Source organism: Dipodomys merriami, unplaced genomic scaffold, assembly GCF_024711535.1.
Source record: "Dipodomys merriami isolate MVZ:Mamm:240054 unplaced genomic scaffold, mDipMer1.0.p SCAF_26, whole genome shotgun sequence".
NCBI classification, from domain to species: domain Eukaryota; kingdom Metazoa; phylum Chordata; class Mammalia; order Rodentia; family Heteromyidae; genus Dipodomys; species Dipodomys merriami.
Window position 1 is genome coordinate 4,198,430 of NW_027204048.1, and position 18,930 is coordinate 4,217,359.

An 18,930-nucleotide genomic window follows, 5' to 3' on the forward strand; every position below is an offset into this window, starting at 1 on the left:
AACCACAAGTGGGGAAGCATGGTCGGGTGTTAGTGGCCTTGGGTGGGAGGTACCCACAACCACAGGTGGTGGGGTGAGGGGCAGCCTGTCCAGGAGGCATAGATATTAGCTTGCCAGGACAAGGAGCACAAAGTCACATGGTAGTACAGGATGGCATGGAACACAACTAAGACTCCAGGGGACAGGGCAGGCCAAGGCAGGACCAGGAACTGGAAGGCACAGGTATATGTGCATGTGTGTTGGGAGCAGTCAGGCTCTCCGTCATATTGTCCCCAAGTCCTGAGGCTAGGCTGCTGCAGACAGAAGGATCGCCCAGAGGCAGCTACAGATACAAATGTTTATTCTACATAAAAATTCACAAAATGGGCAGCTGGTTGTACCAAGACCTTTGGTGGAGGTGGCAGGGGAGGGCAGAGAAGGCAACACGGACAGTGGTCACAGGCACCAGGCAGGAGCAAAGCTGAGGGCGGTGGCCTGGGCATGGCCAGTCCCCCTGCATGCGGGCGCATGCAGACTCCTAGCCTGTCAAGGAAGAGGGGACCTGGGGTTGGGGCACATTTGAACTAGGAGCCCCAGGATGGGGGCACTCCCTGACTGGCTGCTTAATACTGCATCCAGGACACCTGAAGCCACATGGCACTGACACATCAATGGCAAGGGCAGGGCAAGACCAGGCCTGGCAAGGCACCTGGGCCAGCATCCCTAAACGCACAACACTGGCCCAGGCTGCAGCCTTCCCGGACCCCACCCCAGCTCAGGCCTCACCCTGGGGTTGTTCCTGGGCCCTGGGAAGGGAGATGAGAGCCAGAGGCTTGGCCCAGGAGGAGGAGGAGCTTAGTCCTGACAGGCCAGCAACAGCACAGCACCCCTCAGCCTCATGACAGTGGCAGCTGGCAGAGGCTTGGTGCTAGAGCTTTTGGGGCCACCCCCTCCCCCAGCCAGAAAAAGCAGCACCATGAGGCCAGCTGGGCCGCGCTCCGGAAGGCTGGATGGGAAAAACAGTTGAGAAGGCCAGGGTAGGAGGGGTAGAAGCAAGGTTGGGGTCCAGAAAGCCTGGGCACCAGGTCAGGGTGGACCCAAGCCTGAGGACTGCTAACATGCCCATGGGCCAGCCCTGCCTGGCTAGGGAGGGCAGCCTGGGGGAGGACCTGGGGCTGCCCCACACAGCCCCAGCTGCGCCTCTGCACAGACACACAGTCACAAGATCATGCACACAACACAGCTTGGGCAGAGGGGGGCAGTGGGTTGCTCCAAGCCAGAGGTGAGGTGGGTGGAGAGGGCCCGTGGTCAGACCACCTTGGGTGAGCTGTCCAGGGTAGCGTGGCAGGCAAGCAGCCCTATGCGAAGATGCCCCCAAAGGTGGAGGCAATGACGATGCCCAGGATCACACAGCACACGATGATCATGATCTTCTTCTGCAGACAGAGAGTGGGGAGGGCAGGCCTCAGGCAGAGCTGGGGAACCTCAGGCAGGGGGGACTGAGACTGGGTTATAACATCAGCACCTCAAAGTAAAAGTGAGGGTTGTGCCTGGTGCTGGTAGCTTACTCCTGGGCTGAGATCTAAGGATGGTGATTCAAAGCTAGCCCAGGGAGTGGAATTGTGACTCAAGTAAGTGGCAGAGTGCTAGCCTTGAGTAAAAAAGCTCAGGGATAGCCTTGAGTTCAAGCCCCACTATTGGCACACACACACACAAAATAAAGAAGGGTTGAAGCTCCTGGCCAGGCAGAGGGGAGGGACGCCCACCGGCCAGGGCTGGGCAGCACACTGACCCGGCGCGCCTTGCTCTGGTACTTGACGGCCTTCTTGGTGTCAGACACAGCTCGCTCCACGTAGTCCACAGCATGCTCCACATTATACTCGATCCTGTCGATCATCTCCCCCTGCAAGGCCCGGGTGGTGGCTCCAGGGCTGGCTCCTCAGGGCAGGGCAGGGCTGGCATGCCAGCACCCTGAAGTCAGGAAAAGAAGGTGTGAGAGGTGGGCATGGTGCTGGGTGTTTTTGTTTTTGTCAGTCGTGGGGCCTGAACTCGGCCAGGGCTCTGTCCCTCAGCTCTTCAGCTCAAGGCTAGCGCTCTACCACTTGAGCCACAGCACCACTTCCAGTTTTTTTCTTTTTGCTTATGTGGTGCTGAGGAATCGAACCCAGGGCCTCATGCATGCAAGCGCTCTACCACTGAGCCACCTTCCCAGCCCCAGCCCCAGGATATAGCTTCTCAGCTGAGCTGACAACCACAGGCTCCGTTGTTTCCCCTCCCAGCAACCATCCTGGGGTGGCATTGGCCATGCAGGCTGGGGATGGGGGGAGGCATGCAGAGGGCGCCAACTGGGCCCTGACCCCCAGGGCCAGCAGGTGAGTCTAAGCCTTCCCTGTCCACAGCTTATGGAATAACATTATGTTCCTGTCACCCTGAGGCACAATGATTCCATTGAGCTTTGGCTGGCTGACTCCCCTAAGCCTCTCTTGCCCACCTCTGCAGCCATCATGGTCCCATGATCCCCCTGGAGGCCTGTCCAATCTTGGCACTGCCCACAGACTCCTAGTATATCCAATGCCTTCACTCTTGTCCAGGTCACCAAAGTGTGTCTCACTGGGCATGACAGCTTCCTCCAGCCTCCCTGCTTCCTAAGTCCTACCTCCACCATGCCCCAAAGCCCCCACTGACTTGGTGTGGTGCTTCACACCTGTAATCCTGAAGCAAGATGATTGAGAGCTCAAGTCCAGCCTGAGCTACATGGCAAGAGCCTGTCACAAAAACCAGAAGTGAGCTGGACACCAGGGGCTCACACCTGTCATCCTAGCTACTCAAGAAGCTGAGATCTGAGGACTGGTTTGAAGTCAGCCCGGGCAGAAAAGTCCCCATGAGACTTTTATCTCCAAGGAGCCACTTACAAAAAACAAAGAAAATAGATGGAAATGGTATTGTGCCTCAAAATGGTAGCTTGCTAGCCTTGAGCAAAAGAGCCCAGGGACAGTGCCCAAGCCCCGGACGGACAAAAAAGTAAATGCTTTCAGGTACTCAAAGCCACTGACCAGGGCTGGGAAGGTGGCTCAGTGGGAGCCTATTTGCCTCGCATGCATGATGCCCTGGGTTCAATTCAGAAAACAGAAAAGGCTGGAAGTAGTGCTGTGGGTCAAGTGGTAGGCCACTAGCCTTGAGCTGAGGAGCTGAGAGACAGCGCCCAGGCTCAGAGTTCAAGCCCCATAACGAACCAAAACAAAGGCCACTAACCAAGGCCTTGTGGATTTCACCTCCCTCAGCTGACCTCACCTTGGGCCTGCCCATACCCTGGGGTCCAGCCACTGATCACGTATTTCCCTCAAGTAAAGCCAGCTACCTGACCAGGGCCCTGGGCATTTGCTCCACCTTCCCTGGAAGTTGGCTCCTTTCCACATCCACTGTCAGGGCAGCACTCAAGCCCCTGTGCCAGTACTGGGGCTTGAATTCAGGGCCTCCCATGCTCCCTCACATTTTTTCTAAAAGGATGGTGTTCTACCATTTGAACCACAGCTCTATTTCTACCTTTTGGTGTTTAACTAGAGATAAAAGCCTCATGGTCTTTCCTGCTCTCACTAACTTGCCCAAATAGGCCTCTGTGGGATTCTCCTGCCTCAGCCTCCTGAGTAGCTGGTATTACTCACATGCACCACCACAAAATGCTGACCCCTTTCTTTACTGATGCTGCCCTTGAACACAATGATCTGCTCCAGGCCCCTCTGCTGACCTCATCGTTCTATCTTGGAGCCCCTAGCAGAGCAGTGGGTCAGAGAACAGACATCAGGGTGGGGTACCATGCAGGGCCAAGCAGAGCCATTAAGAGAGGTGCCACAGGTAGGCAAGTGTTTGGTTGGTTACCTGAGGGCTCAGTCCCTCCCGGGCCGGGCAGCATGTTGAGCAGAAAGGGAGGGGGTTAATGCAGCCCCAGGTGTGGTGGAGGCTGGGGCTGAGGGGCCTGGGGCTCACCTGGCTCTCCACAAGCATAGCCATGTCCATGAACATGTCATGCAGCTCCCGGATGCTACTCTCCAGCTTAATGATCTCACTGTGCCGAGTCTCAATCTCACTCAAAGCCTGCTTGGAAATGCTGGAGTCCACGATGATCTGGGGGAAGGAGCAGAGAGCTGGAACCCAGAGGCCAACCCAGGGGGAGGGCACAGGCCCAGGGAGAGGAGGGTAGAAGGCCAGGGTGGAAGGCAACTGGGATGGCAGATTTCCAGTACCAACTGCCACAGTCCTTCCACCCATCTGCTCAACTTCAACTCCATTTCTCCATGGAACTACTTACCTGTGCGTGCTCCACAGTTCCCATTCCATGAGAGACAGTTCTTAACATCAGTGTCTGCAGCCCCATTGACCCAGGCTTTGAACTACCATCATTCAATGACTGCCTCCTTCCTCTCCTCTTGGAATCCCCACCCACAACTATGGGCCACCTCCTTCACATAAGGCATCCCCTAGCAGGGTGCGGCAATGCACCCTAAGTGCTGTAATGCCAGCACTCAGGCTGAGAAGGAAGGATCTCAAGTTCTGGACCAGCCTGGGCTGCAAAAGAAAACCCTGTCTCAAAATATAAACCCAAGAGCCCCCTGTGCCAGGAGAACTTGGAGCCTTCCAGGAGTGTACCATACAGTATGTCTACCAGGAGGGAAAAAGACCCCAATGACAGTTATTAGCAAAGGCCCAGGGGTAGCAATGGCACAGAAGTGGAGCCCCCTAGGAGAAACTGGGAACACACTGGGTGTTTGTGGAAGTCTCACTGTGTAGCCAGTGCTAACCTTGAATTCAAATCCTCTTACAGGTGTGCTCCACCATGCTGGGCTCAGGGACATAGATAGGTCTTTGCAACTAACATGTGACCTCACCCCTGGGGACTCGGCTGTATCTGAAACCTGTCTCATAGGTGGCTAGGTCCAGCTACCGCCCTGACCGAGCACTTCTCCCCCACACCCTGGAGCCTTGGGGTAGGGATGGCTAGAAGGCCACAGCAGCAGGCTCCACACTCACCCCAGAAGCAAAGATGGCGGGGTTCCCACTCTCCAGCATGTCCTCCAGCTCCTCACTGGTGGTGGTCCTGCCGGCTGTGGACGGGACCACGCTGAGCATGCAACCTAACCACAGTGGCCCGGTCCAGGCTCACGGCAGACCCCGCCCCTCCCTGTCGGTCCCGCCCCGCAGGCCCCGCCTCTGAGCAGGCCCCACCCCCGCTCACTGATCTCCAGCTGCCTCTGAATGCGGCCCTTGCAGCGCTCGCGGTAGTCGGACTGCGTGGCGTTGTACTCGGACATGACCTCCACAAACTTCCGGGACAACGTGGAGTGCTGGGAGTCCGGGACAAGGGGTGCGGCTGTCAGGCCTCACGGAGCCCCAGAGCCTCCGGGGCGTCCCCGCCCCAGACGCCCGCGCACCTGTGTCTTGCGGATCCTCAGGTCCGCAGAAGAGCGGTTCAGGCCTTCCTCCTGCTCGATGCTCTGCTCTATACCTAGAGGAGGCAGCGGCTGAGCCCTCGAGATCCCCACTCACCCCCCAATCCGGGATAGGGTCCTTGCTCCCCTGGGAGGGCTTCCGTGTGGGACTTGTGGGGGCCACATGGGAAGCAAGGCAAGCTGGCAAGCCCTGAAGGCCTTCCCCCGGGAGGCAGGGGGGGAGTGGGGGGGGGTGCTGGTGGCAAACCTACTGTGTGCTGGCTGCGTGCCCCAGCAAGGCTGGGCACAGGGCTGAGCTCCTGGGCAGCCACCACCTTCACAACACCTGGCCCACGGCTGAGATGTCCACTGCACGAGCACCAGCTTGTTTGGAGGGTGGAGCCCAGGACCTCAGACACTGTGGACAGGGCACTGCCACGGAGCCACATCCCAGCCCTCCTCACCTGCTCCCATGCTCCTTTGGTACTCAAGCACCTATCCTAGAACCCAAACGGCAGGATCGCCCCGGGGGTCAGGGACCGTCTCCCACCCTCAACCAACCACAGTGAAGAAGCATGGCCCAAAGCCCAACTCACTCTTTAACTTAGAACGAACTTTGTTTGCTGTCTTCTTTATGTCCGCCATGAGTTCTTCCAGCTCCTCCTTTGTCTCTGGGGAAGCAGAAGGGGTGTGGTGTAGGCACTGGGGTACCTTCCCCCTTATCCTAATGGTCAGGCTCTGCCTCCTGCACTGGATGGATGGGGTCCTGCCCTGGCTGAGTGGTTGCTTGCTGCCCTGTATCTGGGTCAGGGCCACACCAGCTGCAGCCGCGTCCCCCCTCCCCGCTCCTTCCCCATTCCCGCCTCTCCCACCCCCTGCAGAACACAGATGGGTCTAAATTTAAGGCAAGAATAATTGTGGAGCAGCTGGTGAGACTGGAGTTGGCGCCAGGAGACTGGAGGCATTGACTTGCTGCTGGCTGGAGCCAGGCTAGGTGGGGCTCACCTGGCCTTACCTGGTGGCTGGGACTGAGCAGCCAGCCATGGGCTGATGGGGGACAAGAGTGCAGTCCCCCTGATCCCTGAACTGGAAGAGAGGGGGTGCACCTTATCCTGCCCCTCCCCAGGGACTGGCGGCACCCAGCCCGGCTGAGAGCTGATGGAGAAGGGGTTCAAAGAAGTGGGCCCTTGAGGTGGCAGGTGGCTGGGGCCAAGGGAGGGGAAGGGGGGTTACGGCCTGACATTCCACTGAAGCCATCTTTTTACTAAGCTGGCAGAGGCCAGGGGGTGCCCAGCTGGCCCCTCTCCCTCAGGGGAGCCGACTGCTCCCTGCTGCAGTGTTCCCAGGTGGTCCCTGGGATGCCCCCCATCAGCCAGGGCTAGCCTTCCACCATCACCCCCCAAACCAAGTCCTGAAGTGGCTGGGGAGAGGCATGGCTGCTGGCCTTGGGGATGGGCCTGGAGGGTCACCTCCCACAGTCAGCGTTGGTGGGTGTGGGGCAGGGGCTCCACCTTCTTAGCAAGAACAAGGGCAGCTTGGTTACCAGCTGCTCTCATCTCAGCCTTCCTTGCTCAGACCCAAAATAGTCCAGCCGGATGGCGGGCCCAGAGGAGGCCTAGCACCTGGGCTGGGAAAGCCCCCCACCACCAGATTTCTGGTCCCTCCTTGACTCTACTCTGCCCTGCAGCACCCCTCCCCAGCCCTCCCCCCTGCCAGGTCTCCTGCTCAGCTTAAGACACAGAGGAACCCCAAGGAAGGAAGCCAAGGGGCTCTGTTACCCCCAACCCTACCCACCCCCTCCTAGAAGCTGAATCCTTCCACCTCACTTCAGTCACCACCTCCTGGCCTCGGCGGGAAGAGCCCGCACAGGGCCACACAGACGCGCCACAGGCCTGGCCACCAGGGGCATCTCTGGATAGGGGGCAAAGGGGGTCAAACCAGCCGGCATATTCTCTCTCTGCAGGCACCCTGGTGTCTCCCTAACTACACTACACCCTGCCTTCCCAGGGCACAGTGCTGGGCACAGGTGAAGTGTCTGGGTGGCTTGGGGGCCACACGGGAGAGTAGAAAGTGTACCCCAGGGAAACAACCTGGGCCCTGATGGGCTGCAATGAAGTCTGCAACCCAGCACGGGGGGCGGGGGGGGGGGGCGGGTAAACGACCAAGTCATCTTGGGGGAGCAACCTGGCATGTATGTGGGGGCTGGGACAGAGTGGAACCTAGGCCACACAGGCTCCCTGAGCCAGCAGAGCGAGGTGACTTCCTGGAGCCGGGAGGATGCCTGGCTCCAGGGTACCAAGTGGCCAGGTGCCAGGGCTGCCAGCTCTTGCCGGAAGCTCTGCCTGCTCAGCCGGCCTGCCCTCCCACAGTGTTGCTGCCTCAAAGCTACCATCTGCTCCCTGGGGAGGTGGAGCTGGGAGGGGCCCTAGGGCCCCTCCCAGCCCCTCCCTCTCCTTCCCAGAGGGCCTCCCTGGACAGCAGCCAGCCTTAGGAAAAACCCAGAGGAAGGAACGGGCCAAGCAGGCTACAGACCCTACTTGGGCCGGGAAGAGACCCCCCCAAGCCTCTCTCTTCTATTTCCTTTCCTCTCTTTCTTTCTTTTGCTAGAATTAGTGTTTGAATTAGACTTACCACTTGAGCCACGTCCCCAGACTTTTTTGCTTTAGTTCTTTCTCAAGTTTATGCCCCAGCCTCACACCACGATCCTCCTACCTCCACTTCTGATTAGCTGGGCTTACAGGCCTTGCCACCACATCTTGTCCACCCACACAAGTCTGCATGAGACCAGGGTCCCACCAGTGACTGTCCTCAGTCCTGGATGGTCTCTCAGAACCCTCCCCTGACCCAACCAGCCTGGGCACCCTTTAGGGCTCCTGGACCCCTACTCACTCTCGTCAGGGTTAGGGGAGGCCAGGATGGCACTGTGCTTCCGCTTCACCTCCTCCACGTTCTCAGCAATCTTGTCGATGAAGCCCCGGATCTCCTCCACCTGGACCAAGGCCAGGTTGTATGGACCCAGGACTGGCCCAGAGGAAAGCCCAGGAAGCTCCAGGAGAGGACAGGTGGGAAGGGGTGACCACACCCAAATGCCCACACATGGGAGCCCAGGGCTGGGCAGGCAGGCCCAGCTTGGGGAGGAGACAGGGCAGGCCCTCCTACCTGCTCGAAGAACTCATCCATGAAGCGATCCCGGTCCACGGTGACTGTGACCTCGTCATCATCGTCACTGTCTTTGGCCTACCCAGGGGTGTGCACACATGAATGGGCCTGTGCAGGACCCCTGGATCCCTCCAGAGCTGATACCCCAACTGCCCAGCATCTGTATACAGGAAGGTACACTGGGCACAGCTCTGCCAGCTGGCCGTTCCCTCCCTCCTGGGGGCCTGTGAGCAGGGGCAAAGACAGTCAGACTGTCTTGAGTCGGGGTAAACTTGAGTTAAGGACATTCCACACTGGGCCTCAGTCTCTTTTCTGCATAGATTAATTGGGATGATAAATGATAAAAATGCCAATGCAAAGCAGGGCACTGGTGGCTCACACCTGTAATCCCAGCTACTCAGGAGGCTGAGATCTGAGGATCACACTTTGAAGCCAGCCCAGGCAGAAAAAATATGAGAGCATAATATCTCCAATGATGCAGTAAAAAGCTAGAGGCGCAGCTGTGGCTCAAGTAGCAGAGCGCCAACCTTCAGCAGAAAAGGTAAGCCATAGTGAGTGCAAGTACCAGCACAAAAAAAGACAGAGAAACCTTGCCTGAGAGCCTGGTGGTGGTCTCTTCCTCCAGGCCAGGGACCCAGCTGCTGATCCTCTCCTGGCAGCTGCCCTGTCATGGAGCGGGGTGGTGTCCCCCCACCAGTAGCCCCCGAGCCTGAGTCATGGCTGGGCTGGTGTGTGTTAGCTGGGCCTATCTGACCCCTCTGAGGCGCAGGCCCTGGCCTGCCTGTAAGCCAGCGCTGTGTACTCCCCAGGCCCCGTGGTCTTTGTGTTTCTGAGCTGTCTCAGGGTGTCACCAAACCTGGCCTCAAATTCATAATCCTCCTGCCTTGGCCTCCCTAGGGTTGGGGTTTCAAGCATGAACCAGCAAGCCTAGCTCCCCCATGGTCTTACAATGGAGCCCAGAGCTCCCAGGCTCATCTTCCAGGGGACCCCCAAGCCCTCTGACATGGGTCATCCTCATGCACCCCCAGCCCAGCCTCAAAAACCCAATGTGAGCAGGGTGCTGGTGTCAGCAAGGCCCACACCAGCCTGATCCAGTCTCTCTGGGGTCAGCTTCCACCTTGGGCCAATGCCCCCACTTCTGGAAGGGGTGAGGGGAAAGCACACTGCCATGGCCCAGGCCAGCCCTAGCCCTTGCCCAGGGTGTGTCCATATCACAGCCCCTGCATGAGCTGTAGGAAATCCACACGTCCTGGGTGCTGGTGGTCCTGCCGTCCCTGGCTGCCTGGAGGGTGCCAGGGTCAGCCAGCTCTGCTGGCAGGACCCAGATGCCCAGGCATGGCTGCCATCTCTCCCATGGGAACTTGGGGCCCATTTCCTTTCCATTCCCTCCTTTCCCTCCTTTCCTTCCTTTCTTCCTTCCTTCTTTCCTCCTCCCTCCATGCCTCCCTCCCTCCCTCCATCCCTCCCTTCCTTCCTTCCTTCCTCCCTCCCTCCCTTCCTTCCTCCCTCCCTCCATGCCTCCCTTCCTCCCTCCCTCCCTCCCTCCCTCCATCCCTTCCTTCCTTCCTTCCTTCCTTCCTTCCTTCTCCAGTCCTGGATTTAAAAACCAAGGCCTAGGTACTGTCTTTTGCTCAAGGCTGGTGCTCTACCACTTGAGCCACAGCTCCACTTCCAGTTTTCTTTTAGTTTTTTGTTATTATAAAGGTGATACATACAGAAGGGCTACAATTACATAACTCAGGTAAAAAGTACATTTCTTTTTGGACAATGTCACCCCTTCCCTCACTTTTCCCCAGTTTTTCCCTCCATCCCCACCCAAAAACTGTACAGTTCATTTTCTACAGAGTGTCTAGTGAGCACCACTGCTGTTCGCCCTTTATCCCTCCATTTCTGTGCCCCTACCCTCACCCTCCCAAAGACAGATAAAGAGACAAGACAGAAAAGAAAATGAAAACAGTAATGAACATGTCTAGCTTTTTGGTGGTTAATTAGAAATAAGAGTCTCATGGACTTTCTTGTCTGGGCTGGCTTCAAACTATGATCCTCAGATCTGACTCCAGAGTAGGTGGGATTACAGGCATGAGCCACCAGTGCCCAGCTTGGGGCTCACTTCCCAGGGGAGCAACCACCTCCCACTGGGTTCTTCCCCAGGACTGGGGATGAGGGGCTAAGGGAGGGCCCTCTGGCTGCAGGGAAAGAGGGCTGCGGAGAGGAGGCCGGCCTCATCCCCCCAAAGTGGGACCCACTACAAGCAACAGACAGTCACAGTGGGGTGGCTGGAGGCAGCTGGGGGACACCCCCCCCAAGTCTAAAAATCACACCTCCTCCCCACTGCTAAAAGCACCCTCCTTCTCGCCAGCATCTGCTGGCCAGGCTGCTAGGTGGCCACCCTTCCCCCAAGCCCACCCATAGACAAGACAGGGGCAACCCCATACTCCTGGACCATGCCAGGCCCAAGCCCTCCAGGGGGAGATTGAGGCACATGGCATCCTGGGCAGCCAGCCAGGTTGAGATGTGCCATCCGCACCTTGGGTCCTTTGGGTGGCTGAAGGCCAGGGAGACTGGGAAGGGGTGCACAGAGAATATTCTAGCAGTCCCTTTGCCAGCAAGAGGAATGTCCGGGGTAACAGAAGGTACCAGCTTTGTCCTCAGAGACCCCTGGGGTCTAAGCCCCTCTGGACCTCAGCCTGCCATGTGTCACACAGGGACCTGTGTTCTGCTGGCATCTGCCCATTCTGGCCTCAAAACTATCCTTGCCCACAGGTGCAAAGATAAACCCAAAAGGTTCTCCCACGAGGACACAGAGAGACATGTGTGGACTTAGGTCCATGATGCCAGAACGGGAGACAGAGACGCAGGTTCTGAGCCTGAATGGGGCAACCGGGACAGGCTCCACCCTGGACCTGGTATTCAGAGGGGCCCATAGCCAATCAGAAGGTTTGGGGTGTGACTTCTCTGCTGTGGTCCCACCAGCTATGGTGGCTCTCAGAAAAACCTAGATGGGGCCAGAGGCCAGTGGCTTATGCCTGTAATCCTATCTACTCAGTAGAACAAGATCTTGAGGAACTAGGTTTGAGGCCAGGCCTAGCAGAAAAGTCCATGAGAACTCCAGCAAAATGCTGGGCTGGGGTGTGGTTTAAATGGTAGAGCACCAGCCCAAGAAAGCAAGCTCAAGGCCCTGAGTTCCAACCTTGGTACAGCTCCAAACAAAAGCAAGTGAAATCTTCCAGAACAGGGCTGTAAGCAGCTAGGAACCTGGAGCCACAGGTTCAAAAGCCCCAGTGCCCTCTGGACAGATGTACTGAGATACCTTCTGGCCTCCACCTTTCCCCAGATCACCTCAAAAATTTCCAGCCCAAACCCCCATTATCCTAGCCCCATTCCCCCACCCCAGGCTAGAAACCTAAAGGCACCTTCATTCTTAATCCCTTCGAGTCCCACCAACACTCAAGCCTGGTATTCATTTCTCATTCTACGGTTGTCAAAACCCTGGCCCAGCTCCAGGGGAGGGGTGGTGGTGATAGTTAAAAAGCGTGCTTCTAGGGGCTGGGAAGGTGGCTCAGTGGTAGAGCGCTTGCCTTGCATGCCTGAGGCCCTGGGTTCGATTCCTCAGCACCACATAAGCAAAAAAAGAAAAAAGCTGGAAGTAGCACTGTGGCTCAAGTGGTAGAGCGCTAGCCTTGAGCTGAAGAGCTGAGGGACAGCGCTCAGGCCCCATGACCGGACCAAAAAAACAAAACAAAAAAAAAAAAAGTGTGCTTCTAGACCCTTCTGGAGGCTGAGTGGGAGTTTGTAAGGGTGTGGCTGGTGTGGCTCCTCCAAGCCAGATTTTATAGCTCACACCTGTAATCCCAAGAGGCACCCTAGAGTCAGAGGTAGGAGGATTAAAATCTGCGGCCAGATTTAGCGAAGGGAAGAGACCTGTCTAAAAAAAAAAAAAAAAAAGGGGGGGGGGACTAAAGCAAGTCGGGTGCTGGTGGCTCACACCTATAATCCTAGCTACTCAGGAAGCTGAGATCTAAGGATCTTGGTTCAAAGCCAGCATGAGCAGGAAAGACAGTGAGACTCTTATCTCCAATTAACCACCAGAAAATTGGAACTGGCGCTGTGGCTCAAGTGGTAGAGCCCTAGTCTTGAGGGACATTGCCCAGGCTGGGTTCAAGCCCCATTACTGAGGCGGGGCAGGGCGGGGTGGGGGGGGGAGTGTAACTAAAGCAAAAAGAGCTGGAGCATGGCTCAAGTGGTAAAATGCTTGCCTAGCAAGCAGGCTCTGAGTTCAAGCACTTGTCTAGCAAGCCCAAGGCCCTGTGCTCCATAGCACAGCACATAAAATGCACTCTCTACACCTGGATAGCTTAGGTCTGGTTTTCCAGCCTCTGGGCAACAGCCCCAGCTCAGGCCTCATAGCTGGATTGAACCATCGTGGCAGAAAACAGCTGCTCTGGGTGGTGCTGGGCAGCCCTGGTGCTCATCCCGTAGTTGGTCCTGGGCCCCAGGGTGCCTTCCAGGTAACGAGTCTGGCCACTACAGGAGGCACTAAGGCCCTGTGGCCTCCAGCCCATCCCGGGCGCCTGGTGTCAGGCCAGCTGGGGCCAGCCGGCAGGCAGGGTGGATTCATCACCGCTGGGCCCAGCCAGCTCTGTTGTCTGCCTCCAGGGCTATTTTTTCCCTTTCCTCTTTTTAATGACTAATCAAAGTCAATATCACTGTGCAGAGAGGCCCGGAGTAGAATCAGGGTATGGGAGAGGCCAGGCAGCTCCCCAGTAAAGCTGGCTCTAAAATCAGGGCACCTCGGTTCCCTCCCCACATCCTGGGCTCTCTGCTCCCCCCAGGATTGGGTCCCCTTCAGGGGGCCCCTGGGAGCTCACTAAGGCCCAGATCTGGAAAGAGGCTGGGCTCTGCTGTGTGACCTTGGATAAATCCTAGCCCTTTCTGATTTTGGCTTGCGTGATCTGAGACGGGAAGTTAGGGCTGAGGTTAAATAGTAGAGCACCTGCCTAACCAGTATGAGTCCCTGAGTTCAAATCCCAGTAGTGCAGAGAATGAGGCCATCAGCACCCCAGATAAAAATTGTGTCGCCATCCTTCAGTCTAAGACACACACATACCCTCACCCCTGAGTTGGAGGAAGGGAAGGGGGGCCTGTCCTGGGCCTGTTCTCACCTTCTCTGTAAAATCAGCTCCATTCCACAGGTGAGCTGAACAGAGAAACTGAACAAGAGACAGAGGATGGGTGGGTGGGCTGGGGGGGGGGAGGGAGGGCGGGAGGGAGCTTCAGTTTCCAGTGATCTTGGCCTACACCAGACCACAGGGGACTCTGGAGGCTGGGTGTGAGCACCCCCAGCCTTCTTACTTGGTAGCTATTTGCTTTCGCTTGAGCTGATCCAGCCTTTTTTCTTTTTTTTTGAGGGGGGGGCGGTGGAGTTGGAGCTGGTATTGGGGCTTGGACTCAGGACCTGGCCATTGTCCTTTAGCTTTTTCACCCAAGGCTGGCATTCTACCAGTTGAGCCACAACTCCACTTCCAGCCTTTTTGGTGGTTAATTGGAGAAGAGTCACAGACTTTTCTGCCTGGTCCCACTTTTAACTGCGATCCTCAGCTGGCTTGAGCCAGTCTTTGCTCCTCTAGGGTCTCATTTCCCATGTGCACCCTGAAGGGCTGACCCGATCTCTGAATACTGATGAGGGACCCACACAGGCCACAAGGAGCGCTGCACTGGCCCTCTGCTGAGGGGGAAATGGGCCCCATGAGAGGTGCATGTGGGAGGGCTGGGCTAGGGCTGCAGAGCTGAGGAAACAGCAGCTCCTTCCCAAGTGTGACTTTTATAAATAAGCTCCTTTCCTTCCTTCCAAATCTGGCAGCGGTGGGTGGGGGAGGAAAAGAGGAAGGGGGGGGGCAGGGAAGGAAGAAAGAATGGGAGCAGGGCACAGCTGCTGGCCAGAACTATCTATGGTCACCCTGGCCAGCCCTAGCCTCTCTCCCTTCAAGGGGGTAAGGGTAGGCTCCTGGGGTTCAAGGTCCCCTCCAAATGCGGAGTAAGAAAACCAGAAGCCTTTGAGAATCTGAAATCTAGGTTTTCCTCCTGCTTCACAGATGGAAACCCCAGGCCCAAAGGGAAAGGGAGCTCTAGGAAGGACAACACCTCAAGATTCACTCTCTTCCCTCCCTCCCCCAAGCCAGTGTGGGCTCCTGCCAGAAAATAGAATCTGCTAGAAGGCCTCATCTGAGGAGCAGGTCTAGTGGTGCAGGCGCTCTGCATGCTCTGGGTCATGGGGCACATACAAAAGGAGCAAAACCAGAGCCTGATCTGTAACACCAGCACTTGGGAAACTGAAACAGAAAGATCCCGAGTTCAAGGCCAGCACAAACTAGAGAGCAAGACATATCTCACTATATATTTAAAAAAAAAAAGATGGGGGGGAGGTTTGGACTGGGAAGGTGGCTCAGTGGTAGAGCGCTTGCCTTGCATGCCTGAGGCCCTGGGTTCCATTCCTCAGCACCATATGCAGAAAAAGCCGGAAGTGGCGCTGTGGCTCAAGTGGTAGAATGCTAGCCTTGAGCTAAGAGAGAAGGGACAGCGCCCAGGCCCAGAGTTCAGCCCCCATGACCGACAAAAAAATAAATTAAAATAAAATAAAAACAAAGCAAAGCTAGGCATTCCTGTGGAAGGGGGCCACCCAGCAGAGAGGGAGGGGCAAAGTTCTCGGTTCACAAGTACCTCACAACTCAAGCTCTTCTGGGGGAACCCTCAGTTCTGACCACCTTCAGAGGCCATGCTGAGCCCCTGCATCCTATCCCTTCATCTGCCAAGCCAGGTGCTGATTCTCAGTGCCTCAGTTTCCCCACCCACAGAGGGGATGAAGACCCACAAGCCAGGAGCTACTGGAAGATGGGGGGGAAGGACTGTATCCCCCAATCTCTGGGTTTCCACTGGTACCCATGAGACATCTCAACATAGGTAACTGCCCGGCCATGTACTGCTAGGACAGCAGGACACCTGAGAGAAGCAGCATCGCCAGCGGGGGGAGAGACCATGAAGGCCCATCGTCTTCCTCTGAAACCTGTGGGGTTTACCCTGGGGCTGGGCACTGGGCCAGGAGTAAACACAGGTCTGAAGGCAGGTGGGGGCTGGCAGGCGCAGAACGGGGTGAGATGGAGGCAGAAAACGGGGCCTTTCCCCACCTCAGGAGACAAGACTAGTATAAAGGCGAGTGGGGGGGGGAAGAGGCAGGCACAAATTTGGGGAGCATCTGGTCAGAGATCACAAGCTATGGGGTCAGAAGTAAGTTCCCATGTAAGAGGGGCAAGGGGTCTGGCTCTAAGTGAGGAGCTGCTAAGCCTGGGGCTCCGCGGGATCAGTGAGCAGGGCCTGACCCCACGTGCCGGCTTCCTTTCTGTCATCCCCCCGCACCCACTGACCTCCCATCCCTAAAGGCGGAGGAGGGGGGCCGGCAAGGGGGGACCCGTGCAGGAGGCGGGGCTGCTGGGGTCTCCGTCAGGACTGGGAGACCGGGAGCTGGGACTCAGAACCTCCACGCACCCCGCTAGCCGCGCCCCAGGAGCCACACCCCGAAGGCCCTGGGAGACACAGGTGGAAAAATAAATGCCGGTCGCTGCCGTCAGACCAGGGGACCCAGGAAAGGTTTGCAAACGTCACCCTGGAGCCCGAAAGTGAGCCAGGGGCCGGACAGGTGTGACCCCACCGCCACCCCCGGGCGCGCCGAGGACCCGGCCAGCAGGACGCGAGCCACAGGTGACGCGGGCGAGGCGGCTCCCGCCCGGGAGGGCGCCCCGAACCCGGGCATCCGCCAGGCACCCCGCGGCGGGGCTCCTGGCAGGTGGCGCCCGGCCCGCTCCCGCCGTCCACATCCAGGGGGACGTGGGACAATGGGGGACCGGAGACCAGACCTGCCCCTCGGGCGGGGAGGTGGCTCCCGTCCCGCCCCCGAAACCCTCCATCCCAGCCCTCCGATGCCCCCCGAAACCGCGAGGTCCGGGAAAGTTTCTCCAGCACCGCAGGCTCCGGCCGCCAACCCCCGCGGGTCCCCGCGGCCGAGCTCGCGCAGGTCGGGGACCCCAAAGGAGTCCAAGGGGCGGGACCCGAGGGGAGGTCAGGGTCCCGCGGCTCTCCCAGCTCTCTCCGCCCCGGCCGGGGACGCTGGGCCGCGCCTCGGGGTCCGCGGGCGAGGGGCCAAGGTTGTCCAGAGCCCAGGCACAGGTGACGGCGTCCCCGCGGGGCGCACTCACCGTGCGGAGTTCCTGGGTTCGGTCCTTCATGCTCCCCGAGCAGCGGCGGCACCGGCTGCAGCGACCAAGTCCCGCATGCGCGACGGCCGCCCCGCGACTGCGCAGCGCCCGCCCGGCCCCGCCCCAGCCCCCGGGACCCCGGCCCGGCCCCAGCCGGCCCCGCCCTCCCAGGACCACGCCTACAGTCCCACCCACAATCGCACTACCACGCCCACAGCTCCACCCATTCGTCAACACCCTGGCCACGCCCATAGCCCATAAGGCCACGCCCAAAGCCCCACCCAGGCCGCGCTAGGCCCCACCCAGGCCCCCGCAAAGACTACGCCTTCAATCCCTCCCCGCCTCTATGCAACAAGACTCGCCCACTGTCCCTCCAGACCACGCCCGTGACCCAAGGCCATACCCCCACGTGCCCTGGCCCTACCCACGCCTGTAAGACCACGCCTCGCCTCGGTAAGCCTCGCCTGCTCGCCCTGCACTCCATACTAAACTGCTAAATCTCCTGGCGGGGTTGGAGCCCTGGTGGGAGACGCCCTCCACCGTGCCTGCATAGAGTCTCCCAGTGTGGACCCAGCCGGGGGTCTGCCCCTCCCCTGTCCGACCACAGCATCCTTCCCTCAGAATCCTGGTCTGGGCCTGGGTCCTCATCCCCTGGAATTGCTGGAGGAGGGAACCCTACTCCCAGGTCAAAATCCCCAAAATCTCATCCAAGCTGGGTGCAGTGGCTCATGTCTCATCCAAGCTACCCAGGAGGCTGAGATCCGAGAATCGCAGTTCGAAGCCAGCTGGGCAGGAAAATCAATGAGGCTTCTTATCTCCAATTAACCCCCAGAAAACCGGAAGTGGTGCTGTGGCCCAAAGAGGCTTGAGCAAAAGAGCTCAGGGACAGCATCTAGTCCTAGTTCAAGCCCCAGGACAGGCAAAATAAAAACAAAATTTCCCCATCCAAGCCTTCACACCTGTAGTACCAGCTACTCAGTGGTGAGATCTGAGGATCTGGGTTTGAAGCCAGCCCATGCAGGAAATCCATGAGACTTTTATCTGCAATGAACCATCAAAAAGCTGGAAGTGGAGCTGTGGCTCAAAGTGGTAGAGAGCTCAAAGACAGTGCCCAGGCCCTGAGCCCTGAGTAAAAGCCCCAGGACTGGTGCACTTGCACGTACACATGCCCCACCCCTCTCCACCTGCACTCATTCAGAGAGTTCCTCCTTGCCCTTCCCTCTTCTCCCACCCTCTCATCAGGATGCAGGCTCTGGTCCCCTCTTTTCCAGGGTGGGAGGCTGGGGCTACCTCTTTTCTGCTCATGAGGCCCAGCAGTTTGCAGGAAGTGAGGATACAGGTTGCACCTCTCTCTCTGTGGCCCTCCCCAACCATCTTTAGGTCAGATTGAGCTCAATCTGGGCTCTGGCTCCTTCATGGCTCAATGCAAAGACCCACGGGGGGGGGGGGGGTAATGGGGTGATGACCCTCTCAGGCTCCCTGCCAACATCTAGGTGCAAGCATGGCCACCCCCACATCCCCCCACCCTCCCTCTTCCTAGCGTTCTCTCTCTCTCTCTCTCTCTCTCTCTCTCTCTCTCTCTCTCTCTCTCTCTCTCTCTCTCTCTCTCTCTCTCTCTCCTTCCTTCCTTCCTTTTTTGGCTGGTCCTGGGGCTTGAACTCAGGGCCTGGGCACTGTCCCTGAGCTTCTTTTGCTCAAGGCTAGCACTCTATCCCTTAAGCCACAGCACCACTTCTGGTTTTTCTGTGTATGTGAAACTGAGGACTCGAACCCAGGACTTCACACATGCTAGGCAAGCACTCTACCACTGAGCCACCTTCCTGGCCCCACCCCCCCAACCCCTCCAGCATTGCTCTGGATCCAGTCCAGCCTCCTGCTGGCCAGCATGTCTGGGCCTGGCACATGTCCCAGACTTCCAGCTTAGGTTAGCTGGCTGGCAGGCAGGCTGGGGATGCTGGTCCAGCCTTCCATGAAGAATCTGGCTCGAGACACTGGGATGTGTCTGGCTTAGCAACCAGGCAGCCACACCCTCCCAGCTGTCCACCAGCTGCCACTCACTTGGCACATGAGAGGGTGCCATAGGGAGGGGGACTTTCCTGGGGTCAAGGGGAATTTCCTGTGTT

The 18,930-nt window shown here is 58.0% G+C and overlaps 1 protein-coding gene across 1 annotated transcript; it reads right to left on the minus strand.

The window, feature by feature from the left end:
* Positions 1-323: 323 nt before the first annotated feature.
* On the minus strand, positions 324-16,932 carry Stx1a (syntaxin 1A). Its single transcript, XM_070035529.1, has 10 exons — positions 16,808-16,932; positions 8,562-8,639; positions 8,292-8,391; positions 5,999-6,073; positions 5,406-5,479; positions 5,210-5,318; positions 5,005-5,078; positions 3,964-4,101; positions 1,772-1,882; positions 324-1,415 (listed from the first exon to the last, which is right to left on the minus strand). The coding sequence occupies exons 1-10, from the start codon at positions 16,835-16,837 to the stop codon at positions 1,338-1,340; spliced, it is 867 nt and encodes a 288-aa protein (XP_069891630.1). The 5' UTR covers positions 16,838-16,932; the 3' UTR covers positions 324-1,337.
* Positions 16,933-18,930: the final 1,998 nt, after the last annotated feature.

Excerpts from the sequence above, each read along its gene's own strand:
- Stx1a (XM_070035529.1), bottom strand. The coding sequence starts at position 16,837 with ATGAAGGACCGAACCCAGGAACTCCGCACG. Across the intron at positions 6,074-8,291 it reads CTCCCCTAACCCTGACGAGA|AGACAAAGGAGGAGCTGGAA; the intron begins GTGAGTAGGGGT and ends CTGCTTCCCCAG. Across the intron at positions 1,416-1,771 it reads ACCAGAGCAAGGCGCGCCGG|AAGAAGATCATGATCATCGT; the intron begins GTCAGTGTGCTG and ends CTCTGTCTGCAG.